The 26,483-nt window shown below is 40.1% G+C and overlaps 1 protein-coding gene across 1 annotated transcript in view; it reads right to left on the bottom strand.

Moving 5' to 3' along the window:
- The window catches only part of PLCXD3 (phosphatidylinositol specific phospholipase C X domain containing 3), a 95,806-nt gene extending 69,988 nt beyond the window's left edge, over window positions 1-25,818 (bottom strand). The window contains exon 1 of the mRNA XM_040090410.2: window positions 25,634-25,818. Coding sequence (XP_039946344.1) covers window positions 25,634-25,736 — 103 coding nt within the window. The 5' untranslated portion in view covers window positions 25,737-25,818. The remainder of the gene's footprint in view (window positions 1-25,633) is intronic.
- Window positions 25,819-26,483: the final 665 nt, after the last annotated feature.

Raw genomic sequence — 26,483 nt, 5'->3', positions numbered from 1 at the left:
AACTGGAAAATTTTGAATACAATATTTTTATCTAGATAGTATTTGTGAGCCAGAACTCTGACAAGGACATATGGTAAACTCAAACAACTCCCATTCCTGTTCTAAAGTAAAAGCAATGCTATTTAATTACTACACTGATTTCTCCTCTGGCAAAAGCATCAGCTAAGCAAATAAAATATTTTAGTATAGAGCTGTGATTCCTTATGGCTTTGGCCAGGTTGACAAATAAAACTACCATAAACCTCAAAACCTGGGAGGCAAACAGTCATCTCATTAAAGTGCAGCACATTAACTTGCCATCAGCTCTGCTGCGTGCTGTGAATAAATTAATGTGAATTCAGAAGAATTCTGACTGTCTGTGTCTGACAAGCTTTATTACTGTGCATATACCAGCAATCATCTCCCCAGTTTTGCTGAGGAAAAAAAAAAAAAAAAAAGCGCCACACCACAACCTATTAAGGATGCAAGAATGAAATAGACCAAGTTTGTGTCTTCTGGCAGTGAAGGTTTATAAGCTAAACTTATAATGCCAGAGATGGCCTCACATAAATGATTTTATGACAAATGCATAAATGGAACTGATCTTTTGGACAGCCACCAGTGAAGCAGGTATTTTGGTGACCTACCATTAGCAGCTTCTCTTTATGGCCAAACCTACTGAGTCTGTGGTTCATGCAAATGCAATCCAAGCTCTCTCGAACAGAAATGCAACCTGAGCACTGACTCTGATGGATTTTGGCTCTGTCACTGAATAATACGTTTTCCAGGGGCAGTAGGAAACTTACCTTCTGAAGTTCTTTGTCCTTTTTTCTTGTAGTGTTACTTTATCTTGAAGCGTGAAGATGCTCCAATATGTTAGCTATGTTTAATCCATTTCAATGAGGTTAATACTTGAGCATGAAAAGCAGGTATTAGCATTCCTTTTCCACTACATTTTCTTAAGTTCTATCTCACTAATAAAAATCAGGATTTGTGAACATCTTTATGTATTTCAAAATACAAGCATCATAAAATTTAGTGCATTTTAATCAGGCAAAACCATCAAACAACCAAAACACAAATGAGGACAGAAGTGAGAAATCCATCACTCTAGCTGGCTCAAGTCTCCAAGATACTATGAAAAACGCGAGTGTTCAAGACTGGAAGACATTGATCCAGCACAAAGAAGGAATGTGCAACTATGTAAGTTTTGTATCTGTGCTTACGTTATATTATTCTTCATATGTGCTCAATAATAATGTATTAATATATGATCTCTGGCATGATCTTTTGAAGACCTTGTGGCTGGTTTAGCTAAATGGGTGCACCATTACGTGGTTACCATCAATGGGCATGCAAGGGCAGAATTTGTGACATTGCCACAACTACAAATGGTAGCACATGGCAATAAAGGCTTTGAGGTCCTGGAGCATGTCCAGAGAAGGGCAACAAAGTGAAGGGAGTGGAGCATAGGTCTTGTTAGAAGTGGCTGAGGTAGTGGAGTGGTCTAGCTTGGAGAAGAGGAGGCTCAGGGAGGACTTCATTGCTCTCTACAACTCCCTGAAAGGAGGGTGTAGCCAGGCAGAGGTCAGCCTCTTCTTCCAAGTAACAAATTAAACAAAAAGGAGGAATGGCCTCAAGTTAAGGCAGGGAAGGTTTAGATTGTGTATTAGGAGGAACTTCTTCACTGAAGGGATTGCAAGCATTGGAACCAGCTACCCAGGGAAGCAGTGGAGTCACCATCCCTGGAGGTATTTAAAAGATGGGCAGATGTGGCACTAAGGGACTTGGCTTAGCAGTGAATCTGGTAGTTTTAGGTTAATGGTTGACTTGGTAATTATAGAGGTCTTTTCCAACTGAAATGATTCTGTGATTTTCTTCTATTACACAAAGCACCTTTGCCTTGGGCAAAATAAAATGCTGTAGCTCCATGCTCATTTAACTTGCAGATACATTAAACTATATAATGTCAGCAAGTCCCTTGGACAGAAGCACACTGAATTTCTAACATTTCAGATTGACAGGGAATTAAAAATTAACCTTTTAGTCATCAATATTTCAATGCCCTATTAGGTTCCATTCAGTAGAGAATGTCCTTCGCACATGTCCTTACAAAACAATCACAGCAAAACTGGAGAGGATGACAAGCATTTAACTGACGAAATTAGAAGGGCATAGAATTTGCCTAAAGCCTCCAGAGATTTGGCCAGTTACATTGCTAAAAGTTATGTTGCTTCAGATGACATAAGTTAGTCTAAAGATAAAATCTGTGTATTCCATAGAAGGTTCTGTCTGATGTTGTCAGAAGTCCTGAAGGGGCTCACCTTGCCATGCTGACCACAGAGACAGTACTTTCCCAGGGGACATTTTAGCTACTAAGGAGGCTTGGAGGCAGAGAAATGGCATTTGACCTGCAGCCCTAAATCCTACAGTTTCATCACAAGAGACAAAGCATCAGCTCCAAGTCACTTACGGGGAACATATCTCTGACAGGGTTACTGAGCTGAAGTGTAATCTTGCAAACATGTAAATTCAAAGCATGTGGATGCTGTAAGCTGCAGCAGGAAAGTGGGTTGTTCCTCTCACACAAAGGACTTCTGGGAATCAAAGCCCTCCCACAGCAAAACACAATTCCCATATCTAGCTTTTTTCCCTATCAGATTTCTCCAGCCAAATCAGACAGGTCATGTACAGGTGGGGGGAATAAACTGACAGAAAGGAAATAACTATAATGTACCTTAGCCAGCAGAAACCGAGTTCTCACCTTGAAAAAGTGCCAAAAGGGCCAAAGCACATGAGAGAGATAAAGGTGAAGAGCTCACTGAAGAAGACTCTGTTTCCTTCATCTCCTGGAGACCCCCAGAGACCACCACAATGAACTAAGCATGCCCAGAAGAGCATGAAATTAATTACCATTTGAAGCAAGGATGGCTGGGGCCAAGAAATGAATATGTATGAGAAGGACTGTGCAATGCCATGCATATGCAAGATCTCAGAAAATTATGAAGGGGCAAGCTCTCTAGTGTTCACATGTGTATTTGGTGAAATTATTCCCCACACATCTCAACGTCAATTAAAAATACATACCGCTCCAACAACTATTATTAGTTGTAGAGGTTTTTTTCTGCCCCATTTCACAACAGATACACACATAGAAACAGAGGAACAGAGAACTGCAGAAAACAGTGGCAATGTTTACTCTGAAAAAGGTCTGTTGAGCTTTCCAGGGTTTCCTACAAAGACATGAAAACTTTCTAAACAGGTCCTCCTTTCATCCTTGATTTGTCCCATATTCTTTGTGCAGCTTGCAAAATAAAGTTTCATTTCATCCCTTAAGAACTTTCAAGAGGGAGTTGTCAACTGAAGGAAAAAACAACAGAAAAATATATGTGCACACATGCAAACACACCCATACACACTCCATATTGGAGTAAATGCAATGATTAATATACATCCAAATTATTATATCTACTAACCAAGTGATTACTTTACATCATGTGAAACCTTGCTCTTTATAAGTTAAAGGGGATTTATGCATTCCTGGGGAGGAAAAGTTTTCTCTTGTCTTCAAAAAGGCAGATTTCAAAACAATTAGGATTTGGCCCAGGAATAGTTTTTCAGTTCCTGAGATCTCCACTCTCTGTCACTCAATCCCAGCAGCTACTCCAACAACAGGTGTGCCTTGGTTTTGAAGTGGGGTTTTTATATTTGTTTGTTTGTTTTGTAGAGTTTTTGTGGTTTTGATGTGTTTTGGTTTTGTATTGGGGTTTTATAAAGAATTAAAAATTTTACTAAAATTACCCCTGTGTAGAACTTAAGTTTGCTAAGCCACAGGCAGTCTGCCGTGGACATCTTACAGTCTACAAGGAGAAGAGACAGAGAAAACAAAACAAAACAAAAAAACAACTGCAAAGGAGGAGAAAAAAAACTACAGGTGGTAGCCAAAAATGGAGAGAAATTTCAAATCACTGTTCATGCTAATGTTGGTTTGGCCTCCTGTGTCCTGCACAGGATGAGTAACCCTCTTCAGCCCTCTTACATGGAGGGATGGTCTAATGAGAGCTGACTCGAAATGAGATCATGCTTATCTCTGGCAAGTGTTTGCTTACAAAGATGCCCCTGCTTACTGCAGTGAGTTTGGATGTGATCAACTTTCAAGGTCCCTTCCAAATGAAACTATTCTGTGACTCTACAATTCTAAGCAGCTACACAAATTCAGCAAGATTTAAAATAATACTTAACTACTTCTTTCAGCTTGCAAGGCCTGTGCCCAAGTCCAGTGCAGATCTTTGATCTTCAGCCCTCAAGAACACCCAAGTGAGAACACTCAAGTTTGCACAGAAGGCAGAGGGGCAGGTTGGTCCTGTGAGTCCGTTTTTAGCAATGCGTTTCAAAGACCTAATTTCTACAATTCAAGAAAGAAGTCCTAGTGACTCAAGCATCTCTGTGTAGTAAAAGTGAGTGAGTTGTCTTGAAGCTCAGATATGACTGATAATACTAGTCCTTTCACTCAGATTCAAGGAGATGCGTTAGCTACAAAGCTCTGCGTTCAGCTGGTTACAATATTTGATGAAGAGTTTAATCTTTCTGACACTTTTAATAGCCACCTCTCAAATCAGTGGCACAGCTGGTGTCCGACATAAGGGCAAGGACACCAAGTATTGCCTCCTCCAATGTATCAATGACGTAATGATGAACTCTGAGAAGAAAAGCTGTACTGTGTTTCAACCTCTTTACCCCGAAGATCTGTACACAGAGGATAATTAATTGAGCAGATCACTATAGGTGAAAGCCTATCTCAGCAGCTGGAAAAAGCCGTGAATGAATGAATTACATTCAGACACACATATGTAAATATCTGTATCTAGATAGATAGATAGATAGATAGATAGATAGACAGATGGATGGATATATAAATATATGGACATACAGATATAGATATACATACATACAAATTAAAAATATTCTTCCTACATAGATATGTATTTTTATATATATATGAATTAAAAAGTTTGCAAGACTCCTTTGAATACGAGCCTAAAGAGTACCCCTGCAACATGTACAGACACCTTCAAAAGACTGGGATGGAAGCTTGCCATCATTTGTTACATCCCAATCCCACTCACTGCCCTTTTTTGGAATTAAAGAACACATGGTGAAATCAGCAAGATATCCAGACTGAGACAGACAGTAGTCTGCCCTGCATTAGGGAAGAGGGAAGCATCTCAAACATGGTCATAGAATAGGGTCACTTTTAAAATGTCTTAAAAACATGAAAAATTTCTTGTCCACAGGGGAGCCCACATGTATTTACTTAAGGTTCAAATGGGTCAGCTTAGGGCAACATGTACATGGACCTCGGCAGTAACCTAATTCTGACTTCCTGAGAGCATGGTTTCATGAATTCCAGATGCATTTAGAAATTCAAATTTGAACTTTTACCAGTTCCCATGAAAGAAAAATCATATATCTATGTTACCTGAGCAAGCCAGCCAAAATCCCAGAGAGCACTTGTTAAATATGTCAAGTATCACAGAAAAATATTTCCATTCTGTTAATCTTCACTTGATATTAAGCATGTGGAATCCTGAAAATATATACAGATATTTATTTCTTCTGAGGCCAGTGCTAGCCATAAACAAGGAAATAAAAATACTTTCATTAACTTTACTATTCTGCTGATCACCTACCAAAAAGGTTCCCTGTCTTTATATTGCTTGTATATTTTTATTCATTATGTTAAAACTCAGATGTTCACACTCCAAGCATAGGATTCACTATTGAGATTATGTATCTTAGTCCACAGTTTGCTTTAAAACAGTGAATTTGGCTGGGACTAATAGTACTGTCTGAACTTTGCAGCCTATTTATCAGCCAGATTCATCAATTTATTCTCCTATGAGTAGTGGTGAGTAAACTCCCACAAATTGTTTCCCACACATAATTGTTTTGTGTAAGAAAGGTTATGCAAGTGTTCAGGGAAGTTCATTTGGTCAGTGCATCCAAGAAGGACCTTTTGGTAATTTTAATTTACTGTTTCCCAAATGTTTGTAAGCTACTGAATCAGGGTCACAGCCACACTGTGCCCTATTCACATTCTGATTTTTCCTGTTTTGAGTGTATGGCTAAGCATTTAGAATTTAAGCTTCTATAAAACACCTTGAGAACAAAGCTCAACCTAAACAAGTCTGATGACAAAAGAATTATACTTTAGCTAGAAAAACTGAATACAAAATATTGCTGAAAACAATGTGTTTCCTTATCTCTCTACCTTGTTCTGTCTAACCCAATCTACCCCATTGTGGACTATGGTTATAAATTCAATCTAAAGTCCATCTTTGATATCTTATTCTGGTACAGGGAATGTAAAAATCCAAAGAAAAACCCTCATCAAACATTACTTTTTCTCCAAAAAGAGATTAGAAGATAAATACCAAATTCCAATGCCACAAATTAAGAGTTTGATTTTTAAAATATTGAAGATGAAAAATATCACAACTAATGTAAAAAGACAGTAAGAGTAAAGAAAACAAAAATTCTACAAGTCAATGTGATTACACTACCTGTTATGTAAGCAAATAATTAAGTTTAATAACTATGAAGGGAAGAAATAAAGTAGGAAAAAATAAATCAATTTATAAGAAATTGTTGAAGCCACGTTTAAATGTCCTTGATTAACTATGCCACAACTACTGTTCCTTGTTCAGTCTGGAGAGCAATATTGTTTCAGTCCACATATTCTCTATATAATGTCTAAGTGAACATTTTCAGATATCACTGCCTGCTTCTGACTCCTAAACCCCAAACTTCTGGTCCTAAAAGCCAAAAAATTATTCAGTGCTTCAGGGGGTGTACAGGTGAAGTAACCATTTAGTCATCCAGGTGATACTCTTCCTGAAGCAGACAGCAAAATTGCATTGAGGTGAAATATGCTTTCATAACCTTGTCAGAAGTAGTCTCCGTCTCTTGAAGATTTTTTTTAAAAATTATTTATTTAATAAAGAGTAGTGATAATGGTTTGGTTTCTGACAGAGATCTCTGTAAAATGGTGAGACTACCTGTTGGGGGATAGGTTTGCTCCTTTTTTTTTTCTTATAGAATTTTTCCCCATAAATTGCTAAGAGGCTAAGTACTGGTGCTTAGATGGTGCTTGACCAACACAAAGGAGGTGGCTGAAAGTTGGGAGGGGGAAGAGCACCCGAGTTTTGGGGCAGGAAGAGGACGGGACTGGGGGAGCTGGGGGCTCGTCTTGCTCTGGGCATCGGAGAGAGGCCGCCAGGCTGCTGCTTGCTGTGGGAGGAGCCCGCTATCAACAGAAAGTCCAGTCCTGGTAATCCTACCATCAGCAGCTCATGTGCCCAGGAATTCTGAGCCCCTTCGCCTGCCCTGCTGGAGCTGGGCCAGCCCTGCCCGGGAGTTTCCACCGTTCCACCTTGGTGCTTTCAGAGTCCCAAGGGATCAGACTGCCCCGGGCTTTGTGAAACAAAGCCCCTCGAGGTTCCTGGTTCTGTTTATTATTAATGCTGTAGTTGTTGTTCGTTTGCTTTGTTATACTTACTAGTAAAGAACTGTTATTCCTACACCCATACCTCTGCCTGAAAAGCCTCTTTAATTTTCTAAATTATAATAACTTGGCGGGAGGGGATTGGAATTCCCCATTCCTAGAGAGGCCTTGCCCCTCCCTAGAAGATACCTGTCTTTCAAGCCAAGGCACTACCATACTTTCCAGGTCATGCAGGTAATAAAAAAATACTTATTTTTGTTATACCTAAATTAACAAGACATGCCCATTTCATAAAATATTTCCTATATTATTTAAGTCACTAAGAAAAACTATTTTTTTTATATGGGTTCAACTATCAATCTACATTTACACAGTCTATTGTTCAAGAGTGCCTGAAAGCTAGTATTTTAGAGGAAAGTAATTTTACATGGTTGGTTTACAGAATAGAAAAACCCAAGGGGATTAACAAACAATATCTATAGATTCACACCAAAATCATATTCGAATAGGCTGTTTAACAAATAGAGATTGCAACAACTAGCTCCACAAGGGAAGTGGCTTTAAAACACTTGGAGACTGGAATATACTTCAATTCTTGAGTATTTCCAGCTCATCTTGTCTCTTTGCCAGAAGTTTCCATCCCACAACTCCAGTTTCTGATCTAAGTCCATAATCACCAAAAAATGAAATATGTAATGTAAGCAGTTAAAAACAAAAATATATTAAAAAAAAAAAAAAAATCTGTATTTCAGACATCACAGAAAGGTAAGCTTACAACAAGAAATCTTAATATGTGTTGTTTAGTAAACTACCTCTATACAGGGATATTCAGCTCCCCAGAAATAAGTCCTATACAAGAAATACACTATTCTTAAAATGACCCAGGCACAAGTTAAAAAGCCTTCAAGATATGGAAAAACTCACAGAATAAAAATGCTTCGAGGTTGACCTGAGAGGCTTTCTGAACAGAACTGGATGGGCATTTTTCATGGTCCTGAAAAAGCATACATCTCTCTATTCAGCAGCACCAAAAGATTTAGAAGTGTTTCAGTGAAACAAAAGCAAAATTTATGTCAGTTTTAGTGCTGACATAACTGCAAGAGCAAGCAAAACAGTTAACAGATCTGTTCTTGCTCTTCCCTGTAACTCTGCATATGGTCACTTCTGGAGAGCAAGACAATGGGAAGATGGCAGTACTACTATTTACATGTCACTTTAAACATAACATCTCGGTTTGAAATACATACTTTGGGTTTGATACAGCCTGAAAATACTGAAATAATACACTTTCAATGGCTGAAGTAAAACTTTTCATTTTTGAATGAGAGAATGCCTGCATTCCATCCCAAATGGAGTATTCCTTTTTTGCTGTCTTTCATCAACTGCAGATGAAGAAATGCATTTGTTACTTTCCAAGTTCTTTTCCTCATAATACAGCATTTACTGGAAAATGCACAACAACAGTAAGGGCATTTCAGATCAAGATTTCTTTACCTCTAAGGCCAGAATAGGTAATGGTTATTGATGCTGGACTGTTGCCTTGCATGGAAGAAATCAGTTCAAGCCATGGAATAATTCAATTCAATAGACTCTACAGCAACTCTGAAACCTCATACTAAGATGGAGTGCTTTTTCTGGAAAGAACTCTGATCTCACTTTTAACAGATTTCTCTTCTCAATCTATCAGTTGTTCTAGCAGTCTCATCGGTAAAAACATGCAGTTTAATTTCAAGCTGAATATATATGGAGAAAAATGACATTTATATTTCACTTCTTGACTACCCCCAGAGTATGCTGTTATAGTTATAATCCTACCAGAAAGCCATTCTGAAAAATCATTGCTCATATTCTTTAATCAGACTCAAACATTTTCATACCCTGTAGGAAAAGACATCTCCATCAAAAATATGACTCTCACAGGGTCTCTAACACCAACTTTCTTCATGGTCTTGATGTAGCAAATGGTCTCTTCAGAATTTCAAAATTTCTAGTTGCAGAATAAAATGTGTCATTAAAAGCTTTAAAAGGACAGCTCATGGAATAACTTACAGGAGATCATCTTCAACTGACACCCAAGGATCCAGAGATGGAAATGCACAGGCAGGGCAAAGATCTCAGCATTTTCTCCTGATTTTGCCAGCTTACTCCTCTTCCCTTTAGCTGGGATAAGCAATTCCTCATCATTCACTCTTTTTGATGCTTTGAAATTCAACTTGGACATACTAAACAGCCATACTCTCTTCCTGAGCAACCAGAGAACTGTGATTATGGATCACAGCACAGGCAAAAACATATTTTTATACAGAATGACACTGTCACATATCTGAAACCTGAACACACTTTGAAAGATACAATGCCTTCATGAGGGTAAAAAGAGGATTGCATTAAGGATGGAAGGGCGGTTCAAGCAAAATGAACAGAGTAACAAATACTGTGGTGATTGTAGGGTTTTGGTTCGGTTCTTTCTTTCCTTTGCAGATACAGGGACAGCTCAGAAAGTTAGCATCACTGCCTAAAAAAAAGATGACAATTTGATATCATGTGGAACCCCAAGAGGCACCCCAGCATTTTAACACACCTATGGAGAAACTGTGCAAATTGAACATAAAAGTAATTCTTTTTCAGTGTATATTACAAGAAAAGCTTCAGAGAAGGAGCCATTAGTCTTTTTTTTCACATCACCAGACCTTTCATTTGTCTTCATCTTATGGAAGTATTTCTACAACACAAGACATGACTAGCACCCCAGAACAACCCATGGAGAGATCAAATTCTCTGTCTGGATCTTGCAGAGGTTAAGGATGAAATGCTGCCAGAGAACAACAGCATAGGCAGTACCCAAAAATAATAGTTGAGCCAGCCTAGCTGAAATCTGATTGGAAGTGAGTGAGACAACAACTAGGGAACTGCCCTGATACAGTGTGTGGTCAGGTGTGTCCCATGGGTCAGGGACAGCTAACCTCAAAGCATCATTGTATATTGAAAATTAGTATTTAATTGTTAATATATTTTCTTGTGTCTTCCCTGCTTTACATTTTCTTCTAGGATAGAATGTGCTTTGGCTCCAGCAAATAACTAAAATATATATTTACTTCTCACCTGAGTTATACCAATGACTAATTAAGGCCCAACTGGATGTTGACATCCTCCAGTTAAGAAGAGGTTTCTTATAGTGTAAACAGTCCTATCAGCAGGCTGGTTCATATAAAAGACCTCACTGGTAAGAGAAAATCCAAAATTTGCTGCTTGATAAGTAGTGACTTCTGCACAATCATCAGGATATAATTCAAATAGTTCTGACTCTACCACACACACAACAACCTAGACACAGGCTTCAAGGTCACAGATGTTGGCTCTTTACCAGACAGAGCTACTCATCACAAAACATCATTATAAAAGAGTACTGCATTTTGACAGAATTTAAGATGCCCTCTGCAGAGAAGAGCTCAGGGAGCAAGCCAAGTCACGTAAAAAAATTCAGTCTTCTACTGCCTGCCCAGGCTTTTCATACGGCATAGGAAAACCATTTACCACAGCATCAAGTTTTATACACCAACAGTTGTGGTAAGTCACCCATCGATTAGTAGCAAACTCCCTAAATTCACAATACCCTTCCGAAGATGTACATCTTAATTGTTACTCTCTAAACTGCTTCTTCTAAATGCTGTCTGCCATAAAGTGATCTCAATTCAAGAGAAATCAACAAGGCATGTGTGAACATTTTTCATCTCTCAAGACATTTCTGGAAGTGTTTTGTAGAGAGTTCCCTCATGAGTAAACCTCACCGACGTGCTGCCAACCTGCCGCAGACAGGTGCATCAGCTGCAACAGACGATGTCCAGTGCTCCTGGAATCCATCTGATGTTATGCAGCGTAATGTGTGATTCCTAGGGACAGTCCTGTGCAGGGCCTTGTGAGTCCCTTCCAACTCAGTTTATTCAGTGAATACTGCACCTCATTTGCAGGCACACCAGACCCTCCTCCTCTTCATTTACCATCACAGTTCTGAGCGTGTGACTAATGACAGTAGTGATGACTTCTTCCCAGCTGCCTCACCTGTCATAATCCCAGCCTCTGCCACCCTCCTAGTCTCTTCCTGAATTTAACATGTTTTAGATCCCCCTTCTAAAAAGAAACCCTGACTTTCGGTTTATTTTTATCCAAATCAAGTCCATTTCACTGTGATGCAATACAGGACACTTTTCATGTGTTTCTTTACATTGGTATTACTTGCCTATTTCAATTTCAAGGAGTTCATTCTCAGCTAGGTTGTTAGTGAAAAAATATTAAATGAAACAGGACTCAAATATTGCAGCAATGAAGAAATACCCTGTTCAGTACCCAGTTTTACCAGTTCAGTGCTGCCTTCACCAGCCATTCAGATTGACTAGATGCAAACACTGCTACCAAGATTTATCTTGGATGTTTTAGAAAGTATCATACACAACAGGACAACAGTAAAAAAGTTTTATCCTGTTGCTTTGACAAAGTCATTAAGCAGCCTCACTTTTCATCCCCAAAGAAATTCCGTTAAGCTTATTTTTCTGAAGTCATCATGAATTCATGGCCAAGAAGAGCAGCAGGAAGTGTATAACAGCAGGCATAGGCCTACTAGCAAACATCCTTTTAGGGCTTCAGTAATTTGATATTATGATGTAAATTAAAGCTATAAAAAATTTAAAGCTATAAAAAAAATATTGTCAACAGTTTTCACTTTAAACATCCTAGCTTGGCATTCATGATGTATTTCAATACTGCAACATTGCTTGATCCAAATTGTCAGAACACAGCCCCATTCTGCTGTGAGCTTGCAGAAACTTTTACCTGTATTGTTTATCACCCAATATACTAAAACTTCACAGCAAATTATCTCCCACTCATATTTTTTAAAGTAAGGCCTGGGCTGCAATGGTATATAGAAAGTTCTCTCCGAAAAGGGGTCCTGAGTACAAAATTTACTAGATAGGGGTATCGCAGCAATCCGTATTTTCAGAACACTCAGAAGAACAACAGAAGTAAAATAGTCTTTTCAGAGCCCACAAAAAACTGAGCAGCTGGTGAAATGCCTGGGTATATCCTGTTATTTAGAAGTAAAATGTGAGCCTTGTTACCATAAATTTTGCTTATTTTCCCCAACAGCAGTGTAATTAATACCTGTGTCCCCTCTTTCTGAGCACAAATTTTCCTTAACTTTTGCTGAAGTCTTGAAAGAAAAATAAGCCAACAAAAACCTCCTGGGATATGCTCTAGATGCTTTCTGAAGCAATGCTTTGCAAAGAGATGGAGTTAAATCTGGCATTGCTCACCCTCTAATCTCCAGGCAGAGACTTAGGCTAGTAACCAAAAAGGCTCATCTGCATCCCTCCAGCTTTCAGAATATATGTGTGTCTATGTATATGTATAATTTTTTTTCACTTTATTCTATCTCTTGCATCATTTTGGGAGCATGAATGAAACTGCTGGTGTCTTCTTGCTTTCAGGAAATGTTTATGAGTCTTCCAAGTGCTCCACACCTTGACTCTCTCCCCACTATAATACACTAAAGATTACAGGAATATGCAACTTGTTCAATAACCATCACATCAGGAGACAATCCCACATTTGGGTTTTTTGCACAGGTGACTGAAGAATGCAGGTAACACCAGCTGTCTGTGGTTCCCAGACTGAAAGGGGAAGAAGTGCTGCCAGATGCTACTAGGGAACATCCAGTGCACTGCTGAAGCAGTGCTTGCATATAACTCCAACACAGCCCATGCAACTCCTAATGTAACTCAGAATGTGCTGCTAACTGGCCTCCCTTGCTCTGCAGAGCTTACAAACCTCCCATTTAGCTGGAGCTGCTGTAACCCTTTATTTGATTTCCAAGCAAGGCCAGAAACTTTATCTCTTGCATCTCACCTCCTAATCCACGGAGATCTGCCAAACCACTTACAGCGTGGTCTCACCTCTGACTGGTCCTTCTTTTCAGAGACCACTTCAGAGGCGGGTGATGCAATGCAGTAGTCCATATGCCATCACATTTGATGCACATGTCGCTTTCCTGTGAAAAATGCTTCCCTTCCTTGCTGTTATGATATGTGCAAAGCACACAAATCTCATGTACAACACATAAAAACCTGACGTGTCTGCTGTCATGAGAAGTTTTGTTAACCCTCTTTCTCCTCTATGTTTATGAAAATGCATGGTTTAAAGGTCAAGTCACTAAATTAAGATTTATAAAACACAGGCTCATTTTCTATTCCTGCCTCAGCATCCCCTATTTTAATCAAGTAATTTAGTTTTCCTGTCAACAAAACATGGAAAACATCCCATCATAATAGAGAAAATGAATCCTTTATAATTTGTGTTTAATACGGAGGCTATGGAGAGTGTTAAAACATGCACACACTTTCCATGCTCTGACCATTTCTTTCAGAAAGGCTTTAAGCCCATGTCTTTGGCTCAAGCATCAGGAAAATCCAGTTGTCAGAAGCCCTGTCCTAGACCAGCCTCACCACCAGCCACCAGTGTTTTTACATGCTGATATAGGGCTGTATCTACTTGGCAGGACTAATGTCAAAGTCACCATGTCTGATCACTTGCATTGTGATGTCTCAAGGATCTCCAGCTCTACTACTCTTCTCAATGCCCAGTCCAGGTATCAAAAACTCCATAAATCCTTACCTTCAATACAACACAGAAATCCATGTAGTATTTTTGACAGTTACTCTTCTGTTCTCCCCAGCATAATCTAAACTACCTGTTTTCAAGCCATCACACAGCAATGCAACAAGAAGATCCGGCCTAGATCAGAGACCAAAGGAAGAGGATTGGTCTTTTGGAAGAAGCTGTTCAAAAGACGTATGATGGGCCTTGGTGTTCCAGGGCTTCAGAAAACAGAGCAATTATAAAATTATAAAATATTACTATAGAACAATTGTATGCAGCCTCAAATAACATAGATTTTAAAGCCCTTTCTTGAAGAATATTTTCTGTTTCAATGCCTATCTCAATTCCACAGTAATTCCAGGAAAAAAAATCACTACAAATGCATTGGGAGACAAAACGCAGAAATTTCAACCTTTACTTACTCTTGTTCCAAAAGTTCTCCAGACTTCAAATACATCAACATCTTAAAAGATATGCTAAGACTTTGAAAATTACATAGCTTGATTTTGAAATACTTTGGTCTAAATATCAAAGTGTATTATTATAAATAAATGTTAATACACTGTATTTTTAACAGCAAAAAGGAGCAAGTCTGTGAAAGCCCTGCTGCCTCAAACAACATTATAATACAGATAAAACCCAAAATATTACTTAGTGGTATTTCAGCCTCAAAATAATCAATTAGAAGATATGCTATTTCCTCCTCTTCTGTACGTAAGGGTCTGATCTAGCACCATTAGTCATCACAGTGTATGTGTCAGCTGACTAAAATGCAATAGGTAACATCCCCAAACCTGCTTTTCTCTTGTTGTTCCCTGACTTATATTTAGGTTATAGGCAAAGATAATGGAATTTTTGGATAAAGCTGAACCATAAATCTTGTGATTTTTTTATTCTGAAGACGGATTATTTTTTCTTTAATGCAGCTGTTTAATAATGCTTCACTTAAAGACTATAAGCAATGTAAACCAGTATCTTCTTTCTGACAAATGCACTACATTTTAGTGCATTTTAGAAGGCCATATTTAAGTTCATCATCTTGTCAGCATTGCTTTCCTCAGCTGTTCAGAGCAATTTATTCATCAAGAGGTAACTGAGGCAGACTAAGTTCCACCCTGCATAGTGCACAAAGTAAACATACTGCTCTGATTTAGTGACGTTTCATACAGATCTGCACTTAGACATGGTATAAGGAAGTGTAAAACCAGACTCAGTTAGATTCATGTTAAAATTTCTCCTCTCAGTGAGTGAATCCTGTTATCCAATAAATTGCTGAAAACTATTCCAAAGAAGAAAAAAAAAAAAGCAACACCCAAACCATGAACTGAGTAGAACTTCGGGAAAAAAGTTCACTTTGAACATAGTAGTTCCCTTCTCTCCTCCTGGATCTTTCCTGGTTTGCCTGTAAGTTGGTGTGAATTTTTAAACACCAACTTTGTCTGACATAGTAAGTTGAAAGCCCTGCTTTAATCTAGCAGGCAGAAAAACAGGCATGTTATCTTATCCCCACTTACTTTCAAATGTAATTTCCGATCAGAATACTTCTCCATATCTCTGTTGTTTTTAGATATCCTCTAACTATTTCCAGCCTGTATCCCACACTTAAGACAGAGTTGAAGTAACACCTGATGCAAGTGAGATGTAAAGAGGATTGCATTTTGCTTCTTGGCTTCTGGGTTGCAAGAACAACATGCTCTTGCAGACAATAGCAATTCAAAATGAAAAGGCATTATCTCTCACTTGACTTGGAGAAGCTGCTTTCAAGGGATTTAATTTGTTTATCAGCACTTCTGAATACATTTTTAAATAGTAGACCAATTAATAAAACCTAAAAATTACAACAATCACCATCATCTTCTTTTTCCGTGGGAAAATTCAAGGTAATTCACAGCCCAGGATAGATGGCTTCAAGATTAAGAAACCTTATCTCTCTTAGCACATCTGGAAGAACCATGCTGAATAAAGGTAAAATCCACTCCTGAAAACTACACAGGCCAGAAGAGTAAAGGGATATGTATAGGGGGGAATATCCCTTTATTCTCACTTTGTCCTTGAGCCTTTTCTGTGATACACATCAGAGATGACACCAGAGCCAAGGCATTGAACTAACTGCAACTTTGATCCCCTTCAGCACAGCACTTCTCCCCCCAGCCCTAGAACTCCACCTTGTTTAACCTTGTTTAGTTTATTTATCCAGATACAAACAGGGCTCTCCTGCAAAACTGAAGCCACTTTCCAATAAGCAGAGATTACTCTTGGTTTTGTGAAGGATGCAGCCTCAAAGGAAACAGTAAGAATTCTGTGGTGTACAAAGCACATTAATAAGCAGCTAGGAATTGTAATCCCAACATGGACCAGATCACCCAACCTTACAGTGACTTGTTCTGACCCCTGCAAGACAGGAGGATGTGACAAGGCCAAATACATAATGGCACAAAAGCCAACCATTTCTTTGCAGTACCACCACCACCTCATCATCCTAAGCTCTCAAATAGGTCGGTGTTTGTTTTATTGGTTCATGTGCTGTTTTCAGCAAGGAGAGTCTGAAGCATTGCTAGCCAGTTCGTTAAAACTGATCTTAGAAATACCAGTTTTATCCATATTCCACACTGTGATTTCTAAAGAAAATCTCACCTCATGCACACCAGAAGCAAGAGCATTAATTTGCACATGTGCTGTTCATGCCCTTCATAGTGTCCCTTGGCTCATTTCCCCTATAATACAGCTACATCCAAAAATTACTGAAGCTGGCTTGTTTTCTCCTTATGTATTGTCATCTTACAAAATGTTTCTCAAAACACTCACTCGGCACATGCTCTAAATAACACTTCGCAAAAGGCAGGAGTCCAGCTCCCTCGCACAGCATGAGCCTGCACTCCTGGATAAGCCTTGAAGCATGTCTAGACATGTGCTCCCCATTCCCATCCTGGACAGCACCTGTTTTGAGGTGATCTCTCCTACTTGAAAGAACAGCTGTCAATTTTGCACCAGAAGCAGAGGAAGGCAGAGCTCCAACTGAGCAATGGTTTGCAGATTACAGTTCATCAAAACTGAGTATTTCACTTCAACCAAGGAAATGGTAAGAGAACCATATAAGGTGGGGGGAAAATTAAAGCATTAAAAACAGAACAAACCAACCAAACTAACACAGAAATGTGGCTCAAAGCAGATAATGCCAGATTTGGATTCACATGGTCTAAGTGTCCTGAATTTAAACATACAGGTTTTCTATACCAAAAAATTACTGACGCAACTCCCTAAAAGTGCTTTTTTCTTTAGTGCAGTGAGGAAGCAGATGAATAAAAAGACAGCATCTGCAAACTCGGTGTCCAAGCTAGATCTTTGTTCTTGCAACAAATATCCTCCTCCCCCTTTTTTCAGCTTAGGTTAACTTGGGAATTTCTGTTCAAAACCAGCTACATCCAGCCTGTTCACCCCTGTGAATGAATTGCTCCTACTGCGGTGCCATGCAAAGTGCAAACACAATCTTCATTGCTTTCCAGCAATGGAAAAAGCAACTGGCAGGTGCCTCCTGGAGCAGCTTCAAAGTGATCTCCTGGTCTGCCCACCACCCAGAGAGGAGCCCCTTTGGAGATGCAGGCACTTCAAGTCTGAGGGAACCCACCCAAGTGTCTCACATTTTTGGATCACATCTTCACATATGAAATACAAGAGACACATCTACCCTAGATTGCATGGCTTCTGATACAGTCTTTGTGAACATGATCTACACAATTAGAACAGTCTTGCAAATTTTGAGGGTTTGCACAGAAAGAAAGAAGACTAATCCCAAAATAACAAATCTCTTGGGATTCTTGTGCTAGCACCTAGAATGACCACCTGCTCAAATATCCCCATTGACACAGGTTTTGGGTAGCGTGCACAATGGATGGAAAGCAGCACTCTACCAAAAGCTTTTGTGAGCTTTGCAGTGTAAAACACCTTCTCTTCCAAGTCACAGCCTAGGGGTTGATGAAATCTTCCATAACCCATTGAGCAGACTTCCTAACCCAGCTCTCCTCCTAAGAACTAGGCCAACCTCAGTATCAGTGGTCTCCTTGAGATTACCAGACCCAGTCTACAAATCAGAAAAAACGGCAGAGATTTCTAGCAGATGTCTTAAGATTTCTAACCTCTGTCTTAAGATCAATCAGCAGCTTCATAGTTACTGAAAATGTGTCAAACGTTTCCACTTCTCTTCCACCTTTTAATGGCAGTGATCTGAGTGAAACACCAGAAGACAATTCCAGTCACGTGCTGGTTCAGGTGAGGTAGAAACATGCAATCATTTAGTTTTAGTGTGAACACCCAGACTAGCCTGAAGCATGTATTTTTGAAGAGTGTATTTCTAACAGCAGGATTTAGCAAAACTAACAAACTAATAACCTTTGAGGCTCTAAAGAATCAATTTGATTGCACAGCACCTCATGTAATTCATCTTTTCTACATTTTTCTTACTCTCACTTAAATTCCAGTTTAGCAACCTTTCATAATTATAAAACCAAGCTGCATGGCTGCCAACATATAAATAAAAGCCAAATGTTTAATAGGATTTTAAAGACTTTCTATTCAAACACAAAAGCACTATGAATGACAGCATGACAGCAGGGTAAAGCATGAAGTATACTATTTATCTCCCTGGAGTTTGTTTTGTTAAAAAAAAAAAGGCTATGGAATTTATTAAAGGCTACATTAGTTCAGTGCCTTTTATCCTGGCTTTTGTAAATTACAAGCAAAATTCATAATGCAGTAGACTTCATGGATGGTATTTTGCCTTGATGGCAGCAGCATGTCATGTATCTCCAATCATCTGAAACCTCCTAAGTGACACACACAGAAGGGAGCAAAGCCTGGAACCACAACAAAGGAAATCAATTTGTTCTTTCCATCTTCTATCCTTTTTCAGTATTCTACAACATTTTATTTTCACAGTTAAAACACTAAATATTTAAGCATGAGGTATGTGAGCAAACAAGGTAAGAGATTGGATGAACCAAAGATTAACTTTATTTAAAATGAACAGAGACACTGTTTTAAAAGACAGCAAAGCATCTGAAAACTGTTTTAGCATTTTATTTTAAATTAGATTATGGTAGAAACTGAGATGGTATTAAAACAGACAGAAAAACAGAAACCTGAACTTCCTAAAATGAAATAAAATATTTCAGCCTTTATGTATAGTTGTCAGCTGACACTATTTAGCTGTTGAAAATAATGGAAAAGATTAAAGCAAGGTTTGCTATAGTAGGTCAAATGAAAAACCATTCAACTTTGCAAAAATTTAAATTAAAATCTAAACCTTCAGATTTTGAACCACATTTCTTCCCAATTACATTGTTTGCAGTGTCCCAAGGGCTATACTGTAGGGATTGCACAAGGAGATCTGTTCACAAATTAAGCACCTATAATTTGAATCTGTTTTGAAGAAAGAACAAGATGGGGATGAAAGTTATCTCCCTGAAACTGGTTGCTCTTTGAAGAATATAATGGTTAAACACAAATATGTCTACTAAATCTGAATGGTATTTATAAATTGCATACAATTAATTTCTAAAAATGTAGTGAGCATTTTAATTATTATTTCTATAGAGAACAGTAGAAGAGACTGCACAGCACTCTTAGGGGGTTTAAAGTTACAGTCTGCATAACTTTGTCTACCTAGGATCTGCATTTTAAATTACTTACACAGTTAACTGTGTCTCACAGCTGAAGATTTTCAAAGCAAGATCCATTTTGCATGGAAGACCAGAGCTCAAGCTTCAATATAGCAAGAACCGTAGGAAGTAACCAAACGTAAAACACACAACTAACACAAAGTTAAAGACTGTCAGAAGGTAAGGGCAGTTTGGGCACACAGAACAGCCAAGAAAGTTCCAGACAAGAAATAAAAAACCCTAGCAGTTCATTGAGTTGGAAAGGCAGAAATAATTCCAGATGGCAACAAAGCTGTTCCCTCTGCCCGACCTGCCATGGTGGCCGGATTCGAGGCAGGTTGGAGAAGGCATTTCTGCTGGAACTGAGCCGCAAGAGACACAGTGGACAGAGATTACTGGATTAACAAACAGCCCTTGTTGAGAAACCAAGCAAAGGCAGTTTCGAATTACTTCTGGTAGCAGATGGGCACGTAACTGAAGGGTTTGAACTGTTTGATTTTTACAGCAGTGTGAGTAACCCAACAGCTTTATTGTGTGTGTGCTAGAAACATGTCACAGCAGGAGAAATTATTGGCAAATGCCACAGGAAACTGTATCACACAGAAGTATTTCTGAAAGGGTTGGAAATGACATATTAGCACATGCAAGGCCAGTGAGAAACTGTTTTGTGGATAAAAGTGATTGATGTAAAAAGAAGACAATCAACAAATTTTAAAAAAAGCTATGCTGAAGGAAAGTTATAAGGATATTTGCTCATTTTCTGATCAGAAAAGAAAACGTAAGGTACTTATTTCTGGTACAAAAACACTGAAAATGGAGTGCAAGACACTCCAAGCAGAAAAAGAAAGAATACTTCTAGGTAAATATGCATGTCAAAAGCAACTTGCATTACAGTTTTATTTATAAATTTACCTGCATTATCAGCTTACAGTTCTAGACAAAGCTAATTTTGTACGGAATCAGACCCAGGCAAGTGAAGCAGAGGTATTCTGGTGACCGTGAGCAGACAGACAAGGGTGAAACAGATCCTGCTTCTCAAAGACAATCACCCTTTGCTCTTAATCTTGGCTATTCAAGATCAAAATTAAAGAGTATCCTAATAACATTTAAACAGTGAAAATGCTGTGTGTGTCTACATAACCAACAAGGAAGAACTTCTAACCTTTATTAAGGTGAAAGAATTTTCCTAAGGGGCTGAGAATGAGGAATGTCTATCCAAGAAACAAAATATCACTTGAAGATTTGCAAGCTACAACAGAAGTTAAAATATTTGAAACAGAGTTGTTATGTCAGTGCAGCACTGCTATCATTCACAAAAAAAAAAAAAAAAAAAAAAGGCTAAAACATTCCAGTTGCATTAACTTGCTTTTCTCAAGTATCACCATACCATCTTCAATATCCTGATACATCTTTGACATTTGATGCTAACACACATCCTCCTCTTTGTAAAAAACTCCCTATGAGGTCTTGCTCTTTCTTTTCAAAGTATGATGATAGTGGGAAATAGAAATTTCAAGTCTCAGAGCCTTTTTCTAAAGATCAGTAGTATTAAAAATTCCACCTGACAACTGCTTCTAATTTAAGGGGAGCCAAGCTAGCTCTGCTGTGTCTAGAAGTTGCTTTCCAACTGATGGACAAAGAACTTTATATGTCAAAAAAAAAAAAAAAATCCGAAAGACCACAGAAGCCAGTGAGGTCCTGGGCTGAGGTCAGAGGTTTCATCTGCACAAGGAAATCAGAAACTCTCCTATGAAACAAAAGCATGAAGAATCACCACTCCTTAAAGTTATGCACTCAAGAGATATTCTGGGTCTTAAATTAATTCAGATTTTACTCATACTATACAGACATCCTCCTAGCATGCATCAAGACTGCTCATATGGCAGATCTTAGGCTAGTATCAGTTTTGGTGGAGGGATGAGTTAGCTGTGGGAGAAAATACTCTTTTCCATCATAAATTATTCTTACGGACTTCTCAGAGTCTTGGAATATTGGCACCAGGGGAAAAAGCAACAATGATTACACAAATTATTTGTACAAAGGCTCTGATATTAAACTAGACACATATTTAAAGACTATCAGTAAGAAAGCTTATTGATCAGTAAGTGAAACAATTAATAAGGAAATGCTGCCTACTGATGTCTCTTTACTGCACTGCACATAAATTATATGATCAGCTCAGATAAAGGAAGGTGCATTGACACAGCAGAATACACTGGTTCTCCATACCTCACCTCTCAGCCTCACCTTGGGAGCACAAAATTCCAGTTCTATAAACATACAATGCTTACAAAAACCTATTTCTTATCCTGGTCAAAGAGGCATAGGCACTGGCAAAGCCACATTTTATCAACAACTGAAAATTTTATTAACTACTGAAAAAAACCCCCCCAAAGACCAGAATCCACAGTTCTCCAACTTTTTTCTTAGCCAAACTGTTGAGAGTTCAACCAGGCAGATCCTTTAACACAAGAGACAGTTTGCAAGCACTAGAAGACATACAACTTGACCCAAAGTCCTGAGAATATATCCCTTCATTATTCTAATTGCCATAGCACTAGAAGATTAAATATGTGTGACATTTTCTGGAAACTAATAGATTATTTTATTTCCAAAGAGTGTATACTGTTATTTGCTACCATTGTCAATTGAGGAAAATCTGGTACTTGTAGCATAAGAGAACACAGACAGAGTCAAATTATAGAAAGAAGAAAACCTCATAGAAAATGTACCATCCTCATATTTGGAAGAAATTCAAATAGAAGAGTTTCTGATGGATAAAACTAATGCTATATAAGAAATTTCTGTCTCATCTAGATGGTTCCTGCATTGGGAAAACAAAAGGAACTAGTTTGAACTGTGGAGAATGAAATGAGTAGAAGAACTTGAAATACTAGCAAAATCCAGCACAGATTTGTTATTTACAAAAGTATATGGAGTGGTAAATAGTATAAATTTTGCAAAAGCTTAGGAACTGAACAATGAAAGGGTGTGTGAATGACATTTTTAAATGTATTATGAACAGAAGATTCCTTCAGTAATATTGTTTAAATACAGTCACAGCAGAGTATCGTGGTTTTTGTGCTTCTCTTTGCAACAGCTAAAATGATACAAGCATGTCTGTGCAAAGACAACAGAGTGTACCGCCTCAGTTCCAAGCATTCCTTCTACACAGTGAGAAATGTACTGATGATTTCTAGAACATTTTCCCCCTAATACAGTGGAACACCCTTTGTAATGGAAAAGTAATTCTAACATTTTCAAGCTAATAGTTTGTTTTCTTCAACATTAGCATTGGATTGACTGTTGGACTCTGGCTCCAGAACTGAATTTCATAATTCATCCAGCTGAATTAAGGTCAAAATCAGTATTCCTACTGCGCAAGGGAAGTTTAAATCCTGCTGGGGAAAAAAAAAAATAAAAATGTACTGTTAACTTCTTCTGGTAAGGAGAAAAAAAAAAAGTCAATATGAATACTTGAATACTTTAGTACTTAAACACTAACTTCAAAAGCATCGAAAAATTCGCAAGATAAAACTATGAAGATTTGACACATGAAGGTTTGGATTACACACATTCCTTGCATTAACTACTTGAATACTAGTTATATGCTAACAGCTGTTATGCACATATCATTAATGCTCATCTGTAGACATATGGGAGAAAACTTTCTTATAAATATTATGAATGTCTGAATGGTTATTTCTTCTTAAAGGATGAAACCAATCCCATGTTAGCTCTTGTATTTAATATTGTGCATGTCCACATTGTACGTTGAATATAATAATAAATCTACTGTTAAAAGATAGTTTCTAAAATGCTCTGATACCTGTAGTCTATGTGCCATGCTCCCTAGCTTAGAAATTCACATGAACAATATTGCCACCCTCCCCATAAGACTCTATTCGCCAAATCTGGCATTTTAAAAGTGAGACAGGCAGAGAAGAAGTCTGTGTCAATTTACACTAACAGAAGGACAAATTTCAAAGGTCTTAACACTATGCCACTCAAATAATATAAGTTTTTCTGCGAATTTCACAAAGAGCAAGTCTGTGTGCAATGCTGTTACGTGAACAAAATTGTTCTGCCAATGTAAGGGATCAGTCTCCACACTTACAGCCTGCATAACTTGTCCACTGCTAAATGCTATATTGGGATTAACAGGCACAGCCCACTGTAAATTGATCTGTTTGTTTGCTTTTCATTTAAACATGTTAACAAGATGTGAAAGCTTGTATTATTACTGCTGAAGCTCTGAGAAATGTCCACTGCAAAAACTGTGGACAGGTTTTAGAAGGAGGCTGTGAGAAAGTAACAGAGAGATCTTGGTGAGGTAGATGTACCAGCAACAGCCTCATGATGCTTCCTTTGGTAGAGGAAGCCACTTAATGGTGATGCATAACAAAGGCAATTTTTTGCATCTGGAAGCCAGTAAAGTTTCATCACATCTCCTCAAACCAGAAAAAAGTGTCTAAAACAATACATTTAACCTGAAAAACCACCATCCATCTGAAAGAGAATAATTTCTCATCATGCCAATATGCCATAAGAGCATTCCACGGTTTGTTATTATGTTGAAAAGTTATTATACTGAAAGATTTTTACATCTCCAACAGAATTTGATGTAAGAATTGCAGATGCGGGGTTCCTATGCCTTGGACAGACACAATTTTGTACAGGATATATTCAACCAACAGCAACACTCTGTGTAGCGAGTAAAATGCTAATTTGTGCAAACTGTAAAAAAATAAGAGACACTTAATTTTAGAAGGGCACACCTGTGTCTCAATGAAACTATAGAAAACACATTCTCACAAATGTCAGCTGCTATTACATCGTCCTAAAGTATCTTTAGTGTTATAAAAACTGGTGTAACACGAGTAGCTACCACACGAAACTTGCAAGTGAAGATTTCTCGTAAGAAGCTTAAAAGACATTAGAGCTTCAGCATCTCTGAAATCACATTCCAGTTAGACGCCTTATAGAGAAAGGATGTTGCTAGAGTCCTTGCAAAACCTTGAGGTGCTCCCTTGAACTAGAGATCATCTGAATCAATTACTGATTTGCATTCTAACATATATTTTGCCTAAGTCTACTACTATAGTTAGTATCTTAAAAAAACCAAAACAAAACAAAAAAAAAAAAAGAAGAAACAACAACAAAAAAAAAAACAACAGAGAGGACAGGAAAGAGTTCGTAGTCTGAACACCATTACCTGCCATCCCTCATTTTATTAAAACAGTGTTGAGATCGAGCGTTTTCTGACAGCGACATGACATGAAGCCGCACACTGCCGCAGCCTGTCTCCCCTCCCGCAGCCGCAGCCCTGCGTCCGTTCCCGCTCCGACCGACCTCGCCGCACAAGTTTATGGGGAAAGGGGCAGTATGTGGCATTATGTCCTAAGCGAGGTTTACTGCTCGGGCTGTCAGGCGGTACAGAAACAGGCTGCCTTCCCTCCCCGGCGCTAGGTACAGCCGCGCACTCCGCACCCGCCGCCCCACGGCCGCTCACAGCGCGGGGCCGCCGGAGCCGCGTCCCGCCGGCGCCTCTGCCCGCACCTGCCCCGCTCGCTCCCACCCCCTCCGCAGGCATTGCAAGGCGGCGCGGAACAGGACGGGCACGGGGCCCCGCGGCAGCGCGGTCAGGGGCAGAAGAGAGCCCCGCGGCAGCGCGGAGAGAAGACGGGCACGGAGCCCCGCGGCAGCGCGGTAGGGGATCTCCGCGGAGCCCCCCGGCAGCACGGCCGGGGCGCGCCGCCTCCCCAGCGGCGTGGAGCACTGAACCGCGCCGAGCGCTTCGCCTTCCCGGCGCAGGGCGGCCGCGGGGCAGGGAGCCGGGAACACCCACCGGGGATGGCCAGGTTGGTGAGCGGGGCGCTGTGGAGGCTGCCGGGCAGCGCCGCCATCCAGTCGGCGAAGAGCAGCTCGTTCTTCCCCTGCGACGAAGCCATGCTGCCGCCGCAGCCGTACCGCCGCCGCCGCTCGCTCCAACTCGCCCGGTCCCGGCCGCGGCCACCGCCACTGCCACAGCGGTGGTGTGGCCGAGCTCCGGCCCCGCCCGCCTGGCACCGCCTCCCCCCGCCCCACCGATCCCCCCGCCGCCTCCCCGCGGCGCGGCGTGAGAGCCCTCGGGGCCCGCGGCGAGCGCGGCGCGGAGGGACCGCGGCGCGGAGGGACCGCAGCGCGGGGCTCGGCGGCACCGCACCGCCGGGCTCGGCCCGGGCGCTCGGCGGGCGATCCCGCCCCAAGTACCGCGCGGGGCTGGGGAGGGAGCGGCGTCACGGCGCGGCCGTGGCGGGTCCGCACCGCCCCGATCCCGGGCACCCCCCGCCGCAGCGCCCCGGGCCGGGGGCCGGCACCAGAGCCCCTCCGGGAGCGCGGGGCTGCCGCCGGCCGGGTGTGGCGCCTGGGATGGCGCTCGGGGCCCCGGCTGGCGGCTGGTGGCCGTGGGCCCCAGCAGAACCTGCCTGACCTTGGCCGTGGTTCGGCTGAGTGCCCCGCGTCGGGAGCCGACACCCTCTCGGCTACCCCCCGGATAGCTTCATCTGCCCCTGATACGAACGTCTGTTTTTTGCAATGGGTTGTTCGGATAAAAAATAAAACACCACCTTAGATGAACATGCCGTGGAGATCTAATTTTTCGGCAATAATTTTTTATTTTTCTTTGAGGATGATCCAAAGTAGTGTCTTCTTTTACC

Source organism: Hirundo rustica, chromosome Z (assembly GCF_015227805.2).
Source record: "Hirundo rustica isolate bHirRus1 chromosome Z, bHirRus1.pri.v3, whole genome shotgun sequence".
NCBI classification, from domain to species: domain Eukaryota; kingdom Metazoa; phylum Chordata; class Aves; order Passeriformes; family Hirundinidae; genus Hirundo; species Hirundo rustica.
Note: the sequence above shows the minus strand (reverse complement) of the source record. Positions and strands in the feature narration are given on the sequence as shown.